Source organism: Rhinolophus sinicus, linkage group LG14 (genome assembly GCF_036562045.2).
Source record: "Rhinolophus sinicus isolate RSC01 linkage group LG14, ASM3656204v1, whole genome shotgun sequence".
NCBI lineage: Eukaryota > Metazoa > Chordata > Mammalia > Chiroptera > Rhinolophidae > Rhinolophus > Rhinolophus sinicus.
Genome location: NC_133763.1, coordinates 34,914,668 through 34,933,334, shown reverse-complemented (window position 1 = coordinate 34,933,334; position 18,667 = coordinate 34,914,668). Strand labels below are relative to the sequence as shown.

Genomic DNA, 18,667 nt, shown 5'->3' with positions numbered 1-18,667 from the left:
GGGACACACCTGAAGCATTCAGCTCTGGTGAACAGGAAGACTGTGCCACTAGGTCCCACAGGACACCTATTACATAAGGACACTTTACTAAGACCAGGAGATGTAGCAGCCCCAGCTAATACATAAAAACAAACACAGGGAGGCAGCCAAAAATGGGGAGACAAAGAAATATGTCCCAAATAAAGGAACAGAACAAAGCTCCAGGAAAATGAACTAATCAAAATGGAGACGAGCAATCTACCAGTGGCAGAGTTCCAAAAACCCTGGTTATAAGGATGCTCAGTGATCTCAGGGAGAACTTCAACAAAAAGATAGGAAACATAAAAAAAGAACCAGTCAGAAATAAAGAGTAAAATAACTGAAATGAAGAATACATTAGAGAGAATCAACAGTAGATTAGATTAGGTATCGGTGATTCAGAACATAAGATAGCAGAAAACACCCAAGCAGAACAGGAAAACGAAAAAAGAATCCAAAAAACTGAGGACAGTTTAAGGGGCCTCTGGGAAAACATCAAGCGTATCAACATTTATATCATAGGAGTACCAGAAGGAGAAGAGAGAAAGCAAGGGATTGAAAACATATTTGAGAAACAATGATTGAAAACTTCCCTAACCTGGTGAAGGAAATAGATATACAAGCCCAGGTAGCGCAGAGTCTCAAATAAGATGAACCCAAAGAGGTCCACACCAAGACACATCATAATTAAAATGCCAAAGGTTAAAGACAAAGAGAGAATCTTAAAAGCAGCAAGCGAAAAGCAGTTAGTTACCCACAGGGGGCTCTCACAAAACTGTCTGCTGATTTCTCAATAGAAATTTTGCAGGCCAGAAGGGATTGTAACGAAATATTCAAAGTGATAAAAACTAAAGACCTACAACCAAGATTACTCTACAAGCAAAGCTATCATTTAGAATCAAAGGACACATAAAGAGCTTCCCAGAAAAGAAAAAGCTAAAGGAGTTCCTCCCCACTAAACCAGTATTACAAAGAATGTTAGAGGGACTTAAGACAAAAAATAAAATAAAATCAAAAAAATCAAAATATGAATAATAAAATGGCAATAACTACATATCAACAATTCCTTAAAATATAAATGAATTGAATGCTCCAATCAAAAGATATAGGGTGGCCAAATGGATAGAAACATGATCCTTACATATGCTGCCTACAAGAGATTTACTTCAGATCAAAAGACACACATGGACTGAAAGTAAAGGGATGGGAAAAAGATATTTCATGAAAATGAAACAACAACAACAAAAAAGCTCTGGCAGCAATAGTTATACCAGACAAAATAGACTTTAAAACAAAGGCTATAACAAGTGACAAAGAAGGACCCAGTAATACTACTTCTGGGTAATTATCTGAAGAAACACAAAACAGTACTTTGAGGAGATGTGTGCATTCATATGTTCATTATAGTATTATTTATCATGGCCATGATGTAGAGGCAGCCAGGTTGTCCATTGATGGATGAATGGATAAAGTGTAGGTGGAACATATTTACAATGGAATATTGCTTGACTGTAAAAGGGAATGAGTTCTCGCCATCTGCGGCGGCATGGATGGACCTGAAAGGTATGTGCTGAGTGAAGTATGTCAGACAGCGAAAGACAAATGCAATGTGATTTCACTTATATGTGGAATCTAAAAAAGAAAATAAACAAACAAAACAGAAACAAGACACAAAAGACATTTTGATGGTAGCCAGATGGGAGGGGGGTTGGCAATGGGTAAAAAGGGGAAGGGATTAAGAAGTACAAATTGGTTGTTATGCAGTAGGCATGGGTATGTAGGTTACAGCATAAGGAATATAGTCAATAATATGGTAATAACTATGTGGTCAGATGGATACTAGACTTACTGGGGTGATAGATGGAAGGGGCTTGGGGACAGGATGAAAAAGGTGAAGGCATTAAGAAGTACAAATTGGTAGTTACAGAATAGTCATGAAGATGTAAAGTAAAGCATAGGGAATATAGTCAATAATATGGTAATAACTATGTATAGGGCCAGGTAGGTTCTAGATTAGTCAGGGGTATCATTTTTTAAATTTTATAAATGTCTAACCACTATGCTGTACACCTGAAATTGATATAAATAATATTTAATGTCAATTGTAACTGAAAAATTTAGAAAGAGGGGGGAAAAGTGAAGGGGAATAAGAGGTTCAAATTTTCCAGGTATAAAACAAGTAAGTCATTGGAATACACAGCATAGGGAATATAGTCAATAATATTGTGATAGCATGGTACAGTGTCAGATGGTTGCTGGACTTATCATGGTGATCACTTCTTTAGGTATATAAATGTTGAATAACTATTGTGTACACCTGAAACTAATATTGTATGTTAGCTATATTTTAATAAAAATCTTTAAAAAATATTAAAATAAGCTTCGTATAAGATGGAAGTACCATGACATCTGTTTGCAAAATTAGTCTACTGTAATTGTTGAATCTCATTATAGTTGGTAAAAATTGTATTCTTTCACCTGGGGAAAAAGAAAAATAGTTGTCTATGGCTGGGAGTGAAAACAGAGATTAACTGTAAATGGTATGATGGATTTTTGGGGGAGATAAAAGTGTTCTAAAACTCATGTACAGTAATTGCACAATTCATTAAATTTACTAATAAAAATAAGTCACCCCAAAAGGTGAATTTTATGGTATACAAATTACATCTCAGTAAAGTAAGTTGGGTAAAAAACTAACAAAATAGTATGTTATACCAAACCATTTTTCAAAGTAAAAAAGTTTTGTTTCAATTTTTAAAACTACTGGCTTAACGTTCTGTTCTGTTTTGTAAGTGTGTTATACTGATTTTCAGGCCAATATTTGCTAATAATTTTGATTGCCTAATCTCTGTATCCTTTTTTGCTAATTCTACAGCTATCACTGTGTTATTCAGTATAACCGATATATGCAGTATCAGAGCTGATCAAGTATTCGGTTTAAAACAGACAAATCTTGTAGCATACAACTTCTCACTTGTTTTTGATAAAACTTTAAAATACAGTGGGTACCTCGGTTTTCGAAGTCTCCGTTGACGAATATTTTGGTAATACCTCGATTTTCAAACATCTCCGTTGATGAACATTTCGTTTTATGAAAGCTGTAAACCCTGAAGTAAATGCTTCGGTTTTCCAACACACCTCGGAAGTTGAACATGTCACGTGGCTTCCGCTGAGTGCAAGATCCTGAGGCCTTGCTGTGGGCTGTTTTCCAACGTTTCAGAACTCGAACGGTCTTCCGGAACAGATTACATTAGAAAACCAAGGTACCACCGTATTCTTAAAGTAAGTAACTATGAATGTTTATTTTAACTTTTGGTCTTATGTCCTCTTTGCAAAACGTGCAATACAAATAAATACATGAATAAAATAAATGGTGAACACTACAACTACATAGCTATTGAGTGTTTCCTTTGATCACGCTGGCCACTTATAAAACTGTAGCAGGCTATCAAAGTTATACTAGAGCACCCAATCAGAACTGCAATGAGGCAGAAATAAAATTGCCCCTTTAAAATTCAATAAAGTATATTCTTTAGAGTATATTAGTTCAAATCTGGAGTGTTTTGACTTCCTTTTCCCAAAGTATTTCTTATAATTTTCCCCATTGCCACTGACCAATAAGCAAATGAAAAACTGTTGTCTGCATAAAAGAACTATAGTTCCCCTTCCTATAGGTTCCCATGGAGATACATACAAATATATATTTATTTTTTATTTTTTATTTTTGGCTATATAATGGCCACTCCCCTTTGCAAACATAACATTGAGGACAGTTTCTGCTAGTCCCTCTCCCTCTCTGTATCTGCATTTCCAGACTTCAAATCTACTTGGGGAACTACTAGTATTCACCATCATTCCTTTCTTGCTGGAGTGGGGTTCCACTGCTAACAACCAAGCCCCCTGATTGAGATACCATGTTTCCCCATCAATAAGACCTAGCTGGACAATCAGCTCTAATGTGTCTGTTGGAGCAAAACGAATATAAGACCCGGTCTTATTTTACTATAAGACTTAGTATAATATAATATGATGTAATATAAAATAATATAATGTAATATAAAATAATATAATATAATGTAATATAATATAATACTGGGTCTTGTGTTAATTTTTGATCCAAAAGACGCATTAGAGCTGACGGTCCGGCTACATCTTATTTTCGGGGAAACATGGTAGGTGTTATTACATTAGCTTAAAAGGATTTGTTTTTCTGAGTATTAAAAGGTTCCTAAATGATTCCCTTTCTTTTTTAATGTTTTGTGTTATTTCTTCTAATACAATCCACATAGAAGATTTTGTCCATGTTGACACTCAACATAGTTCTGTCATCCAGCAGTAACATTTATTCAGCATTTACGAGTATTAAGACCAGTTTGTTTTAATTCTATTTGGTTTAGTATCCTGCTAGGGAAGACTGATACAATACAAACTGAACTTACTGAAAACAGATCATTGGCAAATTACAGCCATAATTGGGTCTGTACACAGGAAAGATGTCATACGCCATATTATTCACTGATGTGTTTATTTCATAAATATTTGGATTTCTTCCTCTCCTACCTTCAATAACTTTAATTTATAGGCCATAGAGAAGCAAGTAAGGTTTTAGAAAAGACAAATACATACTTACTTATGAGGCAAAATGTAGTATTATGAGATTCAAAACTCTGTCATGGGGCACAGAGAGTGGGGAGATTTATTCTAACTAGAGACGAAGAAGCTCCTAGGGAAAAGGTGGCTTTACACTGGGCCGTAGACAACAGAGAGGGTTTTGTTCTGTTGACCCAACATTAACTACACAACAATAATTACAGGAAAATATGAGGTAAGTTCACCTAGTAGCTCGTGCATCAACCTAGGTCAGTGCTTCTAGATCAGTGCTTTTCAAATTGTAAAGTGCAAACAAATCACCGAGAATCCTGTTAAAATACAGATTCTGATCCATTGGGTCTGGAGTGGGTTCTGAGACTGCATTTCTAATAAGCTCCTAGGTGATGCAATGGGCGTATGGGACATACTTTGAGTAGTAAGGCTGCAGAGGACAGAGAGTGGTGAGGCAGGACAGCCAGGGTGCACACTGAGCACCAAGAGCCTTCAATGACAAAATGTGACAATTCGGTCAGAGCTGGGTGCTCCAGAAACATATTTGCTGCGGGCGCACAGGAAGAACAGAGGCATATCTGAGACCGAGACTTGATGAGACTATTTTAATGGTTCTAAGAGGCAACCATGTAACTACTCCAACTATAGCAGTGCGGACAGGAAAAAAGGCACTAATTCCAAAGACAGTAAGAAGGTAAAACTGATAGGGACTTTTCAGATGTGTAGGAGACATGGAGAGTGAGTGAGAGGGATAAGCAGAAGGTGACACTAAGTATTTTACCCTGGATAGCTAAGAAATTCTCACATCATTAGCAGATAAATCAAATGGAAAACTAACAGAGACGGGAACAGAGGAGTAAGAGTCAGGGAATGGCAGAATACAGTTCAGTTTGGGAATTAGGCTGAAGGTTGAGTAGAACCATCTAATTAAGACTTTCCACTGCTCTTGCAGTTAAATTTAGTAAGTTAAAATTCCATTTGTAACATCCTGTTGATAGTGGAAAGGGACAGCCAAACTGTCACACCCTTGTCTCCTCTGGGACAGTCAGCTTATGCTACTAGAACGCTTTTAGTCACAGAATTCATGACCATGCTGAGTAATCCCTTTCATTTTGAAACCTTCAATTAGAAAATTCTTCCTTCAATTGACCTAAAACTTGTCTCCACATATTTTTCATCTAGTGGTTCTAGCTTTATCTTCAAAACTACAAACATTTAATCCACCTAGATCATAATAACTCTTCATAAAAGATTCAAGTCTTTTCCAAGATACACTACATTGTGTTCTTTCCCAGCCTTTCTTCATAGGTCATGGTTGCCAGAACATATCAGTGAATCCCCTTTGTTTATTCTGCCTCAGGATGGCAAATGTGTAGCCAGACTGTTGCTACTGCAGCCCTCCCCACTTGTTGTGACAATGGAAGACAGTGCTGTGGTATCAAGCCCTCTTTCTCCTAAGCCCAGACAAGATCTCCGGCTTCATTGCAACACAGCCTTCCTAAGAATCAATAACATGGAACTGGCATCCACAGATGAAATAATATCCCTTTGCCATTTGCTGACATAAACCATCAATTCCCCTTTACAATACAGAGGGTAGAACAGAACTTCAGAAGTGGCACGGACAGTTCAGATTACAGTACAATTAATACTCCGTATGACCTCGAAAATGTGCTATTTGTTTAGATTCAACAGCATGTCATTTTTGTAAACTGATCTTTCAGTCATTGAAAACCACTAGAAATGTTTGTACATAAAATGGCCCTATTCAAGGTCTCCCCAAACTTATTCTGCAATTTCCTTATTTGTTTTAATTCTATTGTTGACCATATACACTCACTCACAAGGAGAATTTGAGGATTCTTCTTTCTACGTCACTCACCCACTCTTCCTCTTCTAGAAGAGTACTGAAAATACAAGAAGCCTGTGATGGTAGAGAGTGGAACTTCTAGTGGTAAGAATATAAATAGTCCCAGATAAGCCCTTTGTTTTTTGGTTCCTCTTTTTTTAACCTTCAAAATGGTAAGACCCTCTGAGGCAGGATCAGGATGGAGGCCAGGGAAAGGAAACACATGATCTGCCTGCTGTAATCCTGTATTCTAGATTTGAAGTGAATTGGGCAATTGAGAATGCATACACATTTATGCACACAAACACAGGCTTACACACTACACACACATTAATATATGTATATACACACATGCAGGCACTATACACACCTGTATGCATGTACATGTGTGTGCATACATGTGCGTACAGGTGTGTATGTATCTGATATATTTCAGCAGATCACCGAGGTAGGAAACCACTCATCCATTCAAGGATATTTCTTGAGTAACCACAATTCATGCTAGTAATAAAATACTGACTTGTTTAGACCTCTACTACTGAAACTGGTAGCCACATGTGGCTACTTACATTTAAATGCAAATAAATTAAATACAATCAAAAGGTCAGCTCCTCAGATGCACTAGCCACATTTCAAGTGCTCCAAAGTCACAGTGGCTAGTGGCTGCCATATTAGACAGGCAAGTACAGCCCATGTCCATCACTGCAGCCAAGTGGAACAGCAGGGTCCTGGGGTGCTGTGTATAGCTGGTCAATACTCAGGTGTGTTTACTAAGGGCCAGGCACTATGTACAAGCTCTTTAAACATAGTATGTCATTTAATCCTCCTATTTCTTTTTTCCCTCACTTTACAGATGAATAATCTGAGGCAATGGGAGGTTAAGTAACTTGCCCAAGGAAACAAAGCTAGTAAGCAGTGCACCAGGATTTCCAAACAGGCAGCGTTTACAGTCTCTGTTCCTCACCATTAGGCTTATGTCGTGGCTGTGTTTGTATTTACAGTGACTAACAGCTTCCTTCAGGACTTCACACTGATGCCAATTACATGTCATAGTCTGTTCTTGAACCAAGTACTCTAATTTATCAAGATTTGGAAGGCTGATTGTGTTATACAGACTACTAGCTATTGTCATAGTTTCTAATGCTGTGTAACAAACCATCATGAAACTTAGTGGTATAAAACACTATTATTGTTTTTATATTTTATCATGCTCACTGGTGTCAAGAAGTCAGACAGGACACAGCAGAAGTGGTTTGTCTCTCCTCCGTGATATGTGGGGCCTCAGCTGAGAAGATTTGATGGTAGGGTTGCCTCGGGGCTGGGAACTGAAAGCATATAGACATCTTTACCCACAAGCCAGCCACTTATTGCTGGATGGTGCCTGGGACTTCACCTGGGGCAACTGACCACAGTATTTACATGTGGCCTTAAATTGCATTTCTTACATCGCTCCAAGAAGCAGCGTCCTATTGGACACAGCAGAGCCTGCATTTCCATGATCTAGTCTTGGAAGTTGCACAGCATCACTTCCGCCATACCATATTGGCCGAAGCAGCCACAATCCCACCTACATGCAAGCAGAGGAGCATAGATCTCACCTCTTGATAAGAAGGTGCTGGTCACATTTTTGACGAGCATATGGGATAGGAGATGGAAATGTGGCTATCTTTGTCTAAAGCTATTCTCCACACTTTTGTACTACGTATTATGATAGTTATTGTTCATTTTCACCCCCACCCATCAGCTCCCACCAATGCAGTCTCTGTGTCCTGGGAGGAGGCTGATCCCTATGGATATCACCTGAGAAGCTCGCCCAGTGGGGGCCACAGCAAGAGATCCAAGAGCAGGAGAAGAGCAGCTCAGGCAACACTCCCTATCTCCTCCCTGCTTTGGCGCCACATTTCTGGCCATCACACGTTTCTAACTACATTTCTCTGTAAATACAGCTCCCTTCACAACTCCAGCTATTACTGGACTCCAGCAACTCTTTCCTTTAAATTAAAGGTACTAATGGTTTTTTGCTACTGCAAATCTCTAAGTGCCTCAGTATCCCTAGTTTGCTCCTAAATCCTGCCCCAAATTCTATAAATAGTTCCTGCATTAAACTTTTTTCATTTAAATTATCGGAGAGAATTCTGATTCTTCCAAGGGCCATGACCAACACAGGCACATAACAGCTATTAAAGAGAACAAATGTGAAAAATTAATAAGCAAACTTCCAATATCTTCTTCTAAGTATTTGATGGAATTGTTGAATACTACAATTATGCCCCTACATCATTACAATGAATTTCTGGATTGACAAAGATCCAATATGTATAGGAGCTGGATGTCTCAACAATTATATCCTATTATTCTTTCAAAACTAATTTAGTCTACAAAATATGAATGATTCTTTCAAAACCTGTGCTCAAATAAACATGTTCATTGGTATGTTTCTGATTTACCATAAAAATGATCTTAGTTTTCCATCCTTACAAAACATGATTATCTCTTTGTTTTTATAGGATTTATAAACAAAATACTAAATAGTTCTGTAGCTTTGATAGATTTGAGATTGAAATTAAGCCTACTGCTCTATACCTTTGAGAACTTCCTGTTTGCCCATTATTTTAAAGAAAGAATATTTACCTATCTCTAACTTTGGGGTCACAGGCAGGAATTCCGAGTTCTCAAAGAGACTAGTAGCTATGAGGATAATTACATCTGTGAATTCCCTGATTATCCTACATGATACAGATCTTATTTTGTGGTACTGAATACCTTTTAAAAGGCCAATATGAAGAGCTATCATTTACTGAATACCAGATAAGCATCTCAGTGTTTCACTGTGATCCATTTACCGATGCTCTATTTTAACTGCTCTTTCTTATACACATTATACTATTTAATAAAAGTCAACTTATTTTAATATATTATTTCCCCCCAAAAGGAGAACTTTTTTCCTTTAAATGTAATTTACCCCTTATCTCTAATTAAATTTTTTGCAAGCTTCATCTCATTCTGGCCCAGTTCTAACACTATCCTTACACTATTATTATAATTTTTATCCTTTTTCTTTTTCTTTCTTTGAATCATCGATTATGTTCTCTGACCTTCCAAGATCTATACTTGTACTTTTAAATCAATGTTCTCTTCCTTCCCTGTGGTCTCTTGAAATTTGGCACCATTTTGTCCTCACTGGACTATTTGAAAATTTAGGACAATGTTTTGTTTGTTTTACTTTCCATCTCTCTGGATTTATGTTACCATTTAGAGTTTCTGTCACATCTTCCACCTGAACTTCAAGACTATGATAGCAAGAACTAAACCTCCCATTTCATTTTTTCCCCAAGGAATCCTTAGCATAGCATGTTATGCAAAAATACTTAACATCTACTTGTCAGGTACAAGTACAGTGGGAAAAAAAGAAATAATAAGTCAAAAATTCTACTCTTTAAGCAGCTTCTAGACAGTGGCATGGTATACATTCACAAATTATCTAAGGAAATAAGGGACTAAAACTAAACTGAATACGAACATGGTCAATCCCAATGTCCTAAATGGCAATGTTATATACTTCAGGAGGCATTCTTGATAGCATACTAGGCCAAGCTACACTTCCACAGAGGAGCCAGCTAGAAATGGAGTAGGGAGAGAGGCCAAGTGGAGAGCACTTTCTTAAATGTACTTGCCTCACTAACTGTGGTTAAGGGCTGAAAATTCAACTTACTGAAACATACGAAGGCAGCTGATTTAAAATTTTTCCAACTATTCTTTTAAGACTTTACCCAACATTATATCCTTATCTTAATCTATGTGGTTCTACAGGAATGGTTCTTAACTTTTTCTTTGTGTCTAACACATGTAGTTATACAACACTAACAAGCAGGGTGGATCCAGGTGTATGGGGTTGAAGCTTATATCCTTTAAAAAAGAATACAACGTTAGGTGAAAAAACAAATTTATATTTAGAATGAGAAAATAAATCTCAACAATTGATTGGAGCCATGGAGATCTAGAATCCTTTCTTCTGAGAGTTTTAGGCAATTTAGCAAAACTGTTCACTTAGCAATGCTTTTGGCTGAAATCTGCCATTCCCTTCCCACCTAGAAGGTCTATGACTCCTAGTAACTTCCAACATTTCCAGAGGCCTAAGCAAATGAACACCTAAAGCTTAGCTTCACCTAAAATCCACCTCTGACAACTGTGCTCATTCTTAAGTGTAATTCTTAAGAGAGGACTGGGACACTTAATATCTGGGGAAAGAAACCATGTGACAAAACAATCCCACATGATTCTGATACACAGTTGCCACTCCCAACACTCTGTCTCCTGCCAAGTTGGAAGTTTCACAATGGAGAGCCCTAACAGAATATTCATCAACTAATAGAATCTTAGAAGGCAAGTAAAGAAGAGGCCAGTTGTCCTTCATTGGAAAATAAAGTATATGTGGAATATAAAAAGGCAGTGTTAACCTAAATAATCCCATTGTTCTACAATTTAAACACTAATTTTGAAATGTCACATAACTTTACCAAGAGGACAAAACTGACATTCTGACTGAATATCTAGACTACAATACTGTGCCTACCGTTTCATTTAATCTAGAGGGGGAAAGAAAGGAGTTTTATGTATTCTTCTTTAGTGTCAGGGTATAACTGTTCACTTTCTAATTTCAGTTCGCTCTCCCAAAATAAAGCGGTGGTTAAATATGTTGCTTTACCTAACACCTCAAGGTAACATGTAACTACTGCCCAGGTTTCTCAGCAATTAATACAATGTTCTCATCTCTACCCAAATCTTCTACCAGCAGCAACGTGAGAAACTGGAGTGACATTCGATGGCCCCGCAGAAAGGGTTTGTTTTTGTTTTTTTTCAAAAAGAAAAACCACCAGTCTACACGCACAAGTCTACCACTAACCTGAGTCAATTTCTCTCCATCTGTTCTACAAGTTAAGACCCTGGGCTCCTACATTTCTCCAGGGGGGGAGAAAGCGGTAGATGTGGGCTGGGTACTGGTAGCCAACTAACTATAAGAGGGACCCGTGGCTCCGTACCGCCGCCCTCCTAACCCTTTTCTCCCGAAGGGGGAGTCCCTTGCACCTATCCCCACGGGATTTGACTCATCTTGGGTGTCACCCGTCTCAAATTCACAACTAGCAACACTAAATCAAGAATCATTTCTCTAGACTTGGGCAATCTCTCTCCCAGAGTTTGGTGCTGGCTGAGCCCTAAAAGAATGTTAGGGGCGGGGGCACTTTCGGGCCACCGCCTCCCGGGCTCAGGCACTGTCCCCAGAAGTCCTCGTCAGAGAAGAAAAGAAGGAAAAAAAGGAAAAAAAAAATCACAACTTTGCAAACTCCACGAAGTCACGGCCCTGCCCCACTTAAGATCAAAGTGCAGAGGAGAGAGTGACTGTGAATTGGGGCCCTGCCCGCTCGCAGCGCTGGGTGCGGCGCGCTGCGGGGCCCCGGCAGGCAGTGGGGGGACCCCACCCACTTCCAACTCGGAGCCAGCCCTCTGCAGGGTGAGCACGCTGGGACGGCCGCCCCCAGCGCTGCAAACTCCTGGAGTTGACTGGGAACTTTCCCGGGACGCGCCGCCGCCGCCCTCACCTTACTGAACACCTCCAGGTCGTCCTCGTCCTCGTCCAGGTCCAGCACGTCGGCCTGCAGCAGGGCAGAGGAGCCGCTGCTGCCCGGGAGGGGGCTGCGGTCCCCCGGGTTCTCCCCACCGGCGCCCCCAGCCGGGAGGCCCGAGGAGCGCTCCGGAGATGCCCGGCGCTCGCCCTCCATCCCGAGAGTGCGCGCCCGCAGGCCGTCGCCGCCAGCCCTGCGCCCCGGAGTGTGCCCATTGGCTCCCGCGCCTCCTGCACCTCCCCGGCCGGCCCTGCTCCAGCCCCTCGCCCGCTGCGCAGACGCGGAACTGCCGGCCCGGGCGCGGTGCCCGGCTCATCCCCACCTGGTCCGGGGCCTGGCGGACACGCGGGATTGGGCTCTCAGATTTCGGCTGAGATGGTGCGGGTCGGTGTCCCCTCAAAGGTAGGAGGACGGCGTCCTGGCCCCAACCTGGCCCGGGGCTGCCGAGCGAGGGTTTCCGCGCGAGCGGGCAGTGGCCGCAAGAGCCAGAGTGAAGCATCAACTCCAGCGGATCCGCGGCGGGACTGGAAGGCAGCCCACCCCTCCCGCCAAGAGAAAAAGCCAATACTGTATTTCCTGTGTTTTAATGGTTGCCTTTCTTCTTGGTTGTGGTTTGCGAGCCTCTCTTTTTACTAAGGCTAATGCAGAAAAATAAAAGACATGAAAAGCTCTTCTGTTTTTGTAATTTATTTTTGACCCAGTGACCGGACTGTGTGGTCATTTCACTGTCAAGCCAGGGAAGTTGGATTTAAAAACTATTTTCAGCCACTTTCATGTGTAATTTTACTCCAGGAAATCTTCCTGAAGTTAATGCGCAAAATTGTTACAAGGATCGGAGGACAGAAAGCAGGACTGGACATTGCCATCAAGAAACCATCTTCAGTCTTTGTGCTGTCATTGCAGTGCTGTGATTATGTAGTTGTTCACTGCTTATTATTAAAACACACACACACACACACACACACACACACACACACACAGACACACACCCAAAAACTAAATTTAAAAAATGGAAAAAATGAATGCAAATTGATATATTTTGGAACTATGCAAGTTTTATTCTTTACTGCCCTAGGCCTCTTTCATCGCATAGGCCCTGGAAAGAATGTCTAAGAAGTTTTCACACAACCAGGGAGGAGGCTAATTCAGACTTGATTTATAAAACCTTTCCTGGCAAAATATTTAACCGAATATTTAAATTTTTTTAACTTAATAAAAAATGTATTTAAGATATTTGAGGAAATGGAGAATTTCTCTGTTTCTGGTTAGACAAAGGCCTTAATGTATTACCTGTTGATCACTCAAATGTACCTCTCATTGGTTTCCGTTCATATCTGCACTTGTTCAGTCAAGCTGCTCTGGCTGCATGGTGACTACTGGGTCTCCTTCCTGTGCTATATGATCCCTGTTCACATACCATCGCCTGCTCATCCTTCAGGAATTAACTATAGTCTCATATCTTTTAGGAAGACTTTACAAATGACACAGTCTGTTCCCAAGTTAGCATTTAATGTTATTCCATCTTTTAGATATTTATTTCATCTAAATGCCTTACATTCCTTATTAAACTATAACATTTTAAAGTTAGGGATCACATTATTTATTAATAAACCACATCAGATGCACTGACTTAAAAAGGTTCTCTGCTAAGGTATATAAAGAATACAAGTTATTAAAAGGCTATTTTTTTCCTTTCTAAGCTCATTTTGGCTCATGAGGACGATTCAAGGTTTTCTCATTGCAGTCCGAACCAGGAAATTCTTAAGGATACTGTGATTCACAGAATTGCCAGAGAGCATAGAGACAGACTCAGAAAATGGGCAGAACAAACCAAGACTACACAGCTTGGATAATAGCAAAAAACCCTGCCACAGAACTAATGGTGCAAACATTGCTGCCACCACTGCTGAACAATCAATGCCATACCACTTCTACCTACTAGCATTGACACTGATGTCACTGGATTCCAGGTGCTGTCACCAAAATAAGCAGCGGCCTCTGAGAACTGCCTCTGCTATTACTGCCACGAAAATGCCCCACAGTCCTGTTTCTCTGTGTTAATAGTTTTAGTTTCAAAACCCAGGACAGTAGATCTTGGCCCACCTGGTCAAGCATAACAGAGGTTCCTAAGGCAAACAATTTTCTAAATATAGAAAGGCCAGATTGATGCTGCTCAGCCACAAAAAGAAAATAAGTCCCTTATAATTCACTCCTTTGGCTGCCCAATATTAATAAAACGTTTCTTCATATACTTTCTTTCCCCCCCATTCCTTCCTGAGTATAGTTCAGCTAGGCCTCAAGCACCTGGGAATACAGTCCTCAGCATCTCAAAGGAAGAAAACCCAAACCTAACTCATTGGTGCAGCTCCAACTCTAATATGTCTTTTCCCCTGCAGTTGTGCTGCAATCCTATTGATATTTTGCAACTAAAATTTTGAATTTAATTACCAACATAGTATGACTGCTTATTCAGTGGCATAAAAAATCCTAAATTCCCATAATAGTCTTCGCTTCCCATTAAATGGGATCATCACTGGATTCTTTAATGGAAGAGATTTTAGTGGGGTATGAAAGCCTCTAAACCAGCATAGTCCAAAACTTTAAGTATAGGTATAGTATTAAGAGGAACCCTACCCAGTCCTGTCCCTTGGTTTCTGGACCCTTATTCTGATTATAGGAGAAATAATATCATATATTAGTTTGGTTCTGGGAATATATGTCTTGTTCCCTCTTTCTCTCTTGTACTTTCCAGGTATGATCTGAGACCATAATTGTGTTTTTAATATGCCATTCCACCATTCATAAAATCAGTTGTTTCTGGTAATGGGACTCACAATGAGACAAGTCCCCCATATGCATTGTCTGAAGGCTTGACTTCTTTTGCTGGAAGATTATTTAATTTGTTAGAAAAAAAATGTTATATGTGAAATCTGATTAGAAATAAACCAGTCAGTAAGCTCATGGATGATCATGTCAGGAAAAATTTGCTAAGCAGGAAAAGCAAACACAATGTATCTTTCCCAGTAAATACAAATCCAGATGTCCTCCAGATTGTGTGGCAGGGGTTACCAGGAGTAGCTGCTGCTGTGGTGAGGCGAGCACTTAGCCATGGAAGCAGCCAGCTCTTCTTCAGTGAGGGAGAAACCCATTTCGTTGAGCTGATGCACAGAGTATTAAAAGGTAGTCAATATACAATATTATATTAGATTCAGATGCACAAAATAGTTACTCAACATTAGTATACCTAATGAAGTGATCACCATCCTAAGTTTAGTAACCATCTGTCATTATACAAGAGTTTACGATATTATTGACTATATTCCCTATGCTGTATGTCACATCCCCATGACTTATTTTATAACTGGGAATCTGTACTCTTATTCTCTTTCACCTTTTTTGCCCCCAACCTCTTCCCCTCTGGCAACTATCAGTTTGTTTTCTATGTCTATGAGACTGTTTCTGTTTTGTATTGTTTATTCGTTTGTTGTTATTTTTTTTTAGATTCCACATATAAGTGAAATTATACGGTATTTGTCTTTCTCTGACTTATTTCACTTAGCATAATACCTGTTAGGTCCATCCATGTTGTCACAAATGGCAAGATTCCATTCTTTTTTCTAACAAATAATATTCCTCTGTGTGTGTGTGTGTGTGTGTGTGTGTGTGTGTGTACAACCACAATTTTATCCATTCATCCATCCATGGACACTTAGGTTGTTTCTGTATCTTGACAATTGTAAATAATGCTGCAGTGAGCATGGGAGTGCATATATCTTTCCAAGTTACTGTTTTCAGGTTTTTTTTGATAAATACCCAGAAGTGGTTTTGCTGGATCATATGGTAGCTCTACTTTTAATTTTCATTTTTTTTAAGGAACCTCCATACTGTTTTTCATAGTGACTGCACCAACTTGCATTCCCACCAACAGTGCCAAGTTTTCCCTTTTCTCCACATCCTCGCCAACATTTATTATCTCCTTTTTTTTTAAATAACAGCCATTCTAACAGGTGTGAGATGATAGCTCAGTTGTTATTTTTTTTTAGATTTCACATGTAAGTGAAAGTATATGGTATTTGTCTTTCTCTGACTTATTTCACTTAGCATAATACCTGTTATATTTCCCTAATAATTAGTGATGTTGGCCATCTGTGTCTTCTTTGGAAAAATGTCTATTCAGAAGATCTGCCCATTTTTAATTGAATTCTTTGTTTTTTGGTGTTTGTTTTTGTTTGTTTGTTTGTTTTACTTTCTATGGAATTGTGAAAGTTCTTTATATATTTTGGATATATTAATTGCTTATCATATACATGTTTTGCAAATATTCTTCCTATTTAGTAGGTTGCATTTTCTTTCCTTTTTTTTTTTTTTTTTTATCATTTCCTTTGCTGTGCAGAAGCTTTTTAGTTTAACATAGTCCCACTTGTTTGTTTTTGCTTTTCTTATTTTTGCTTTTGATGTCAGATCCACAAAGTAATTGCCAAGACCCATGTCAAGGAGCTTACTGCCTATATTTTTCTAAGATCTTTATGGTTTAAGATCTTACATTCAAGTTTTTAGTCCAGTTTGAGTTAATTTTTGTGTATGGGGTAAAATAGTGGTCCAATTTCATTCTTTTGCATGTATCTTCCCAGTTTTCCCAACATCATTTATTGAAGAAACTGTCCTTTCCCCATTATATATTCTTAACTTCTTTGTTGTAAACTAATTGACCATGTATTCATGGAATTATTTCTGGTTTTCTATTCTGTTCCATTGATTTATGCATATGTTGTTATGTCAATACCATGCTGTTTTGATTACTATAGTTTTGTAATATGGTTTGAAATCAGCAAGTTTTTATTTTTCCTATATGAATATCTTTTACATACTCTTGAACCCTTTATCAGGACTTCTCTTTCACTGATATTTCTGTGTAATTTTTTGCTTACTACTATATATTTTTGGTCACCATTGCTTTTTAATAAGATTTATTCTCTGATAAGACAATTTCCTTAAAAATGCTCATGCATCAATTCTTTCATCTAAAAACTTTGGAGTGATTTTGTCCAATTCAAAAATTTTATTAGGGATTTCATCAAGTTTAATTAAATTACATTAAATATACATATGTTAACAGACATACATAAATTTGGAAAAGATTGATATTTTAAGACTATTAGATAAAATACTGGAACATAGAATGTTTCTGCATTTATTCAGATTATATTGTACATCTTTCAATAAAATTTTAGTTTTCTTCAATAACTGTATTTTTCTTGTTAATATAACTATATATGGCACATTAGATCTTCACAGCCACTAAAATATTGAAATGATTTCTTTAGTTACTCATATATTTCAGTGTGTTCTCATACAATAATTAATGAGCCCAATGATTTATTGCTTGAGAAGTTGTCGGACTTGTCTGTGACTATATCCATTTTTTCAGAAGCCATAAGCCAATTTATCAAGAGTCTGAACCAAGAGATTCTGACGTGCCTGCAACTTTCATAAACATTTTATGCATTATATTAAGATGCAAAATGATTGACATGTTAAATGTTACACAATGTAGAAATCTGAATATTAAATTATAAAGATCATATTTGTATGTGCTCATAAAAATGATCACTTATTAATTATCAATGTTAGCCTAAAATAATTTACATGCTATCAACAATTTATATGTGATTGTTTTTTTTCCCAGCAAGATCACTAGATGCTAAGTGTAACTATAGCTTAGTACCATCAAAAGAAAACAACCACAGCTGAAGTTTGACAAAACAGACATAAAGTTAAAAATAATTATTTTAAAACAATATGGTTTACTAAGAGCCTTAAGAGACCTTAGTTTGTCCTTTTCTACATGGGTGTCTTCAGTAATAGGCCGTAATAGGGAACATCTTTTTTTCATCTATGGGGAAAGGGAACAATTTTCTTAGAAGTGTTGTATCCTACTACGTAAATCAACTTCAAGACAAACAACAATACAGATTTTTCAGAAATTGTATTCTTTTACAGTAACATCAGTAATTCCATTCTGAGTTAATTTTTATGTTAGGTGTGACATTTAGGCCTGGTTCATATTTTTGCATATGCTCATCTGATTATTCCAGCACCTTTAGTTGACAAGACTATGCCTTTGTACCTATGTCAAAAATCAGTTGATTATATTGGGTAGGTTTATTTCTAGGCTTTCCATTTTGTTTCATTGATCTGTGTGTCTACTTTTTCATGAATACCACGTTTTTCTTTTCTTCATTACTGTTCCTGTATGAAGTCTTTAAATCAGTTAGTGTTAGTCTTCTATATTATTTTTTCAGAATTGTTTTGATTATTCTGTTCCTTTCTCTTTATATTTTAGAAGCAACTTGTAAATATTTTTTTAAAAAACCTTGGGATATAAATTAGAATTGCACTGAACCTATAGATTAAATTGAGGAGCATTTACATCTTAGAAATATTATGTCTTAAATTCATAAACATAGATTTAATTTATTTAGATCTTATTTAACTTATTTTTTATTAGTATGTTTTTCAGTTTTAAGCATATAGGTTTTATATGAATGCTGTTAACTCAAAATGATTTCATATTTTA

General features: G+C 38.0%; 1 protein-coding gene across 4 annotated transcripts in view; it reads right to left on the bottom strand.

Moving 5' to 3' along the window:
- SNX7 (sorting nexin 7) overlaps window positions 1-18,667 on the bottom strand; it is a 599,355-nt gene that overhangs the window by 171,154 nt on the left and 409,534 nt on the right. The window contains exon 1 of one of the 4 annotated variants that reach the window (XM_074318368.1): window positions 12,067-12,324. The exons of 2 other annotated variants lie outside the window; for them this stretch is intronic. In XM_074318368.1, coding sequence (XP_074174469.1) covers window positions 12,067-12,246 — 180 coding nt within the window. In that variant the 5' untranslated portion in view covers window positions 12,247-12,324. Of the gene's footprint in view, window positions 1-12,066; window positions 12,325-18,667 lie in introns of those variants that run through there. One more of the 4 variants, XM_019747064.2, reaches the window with a different exon arrangement.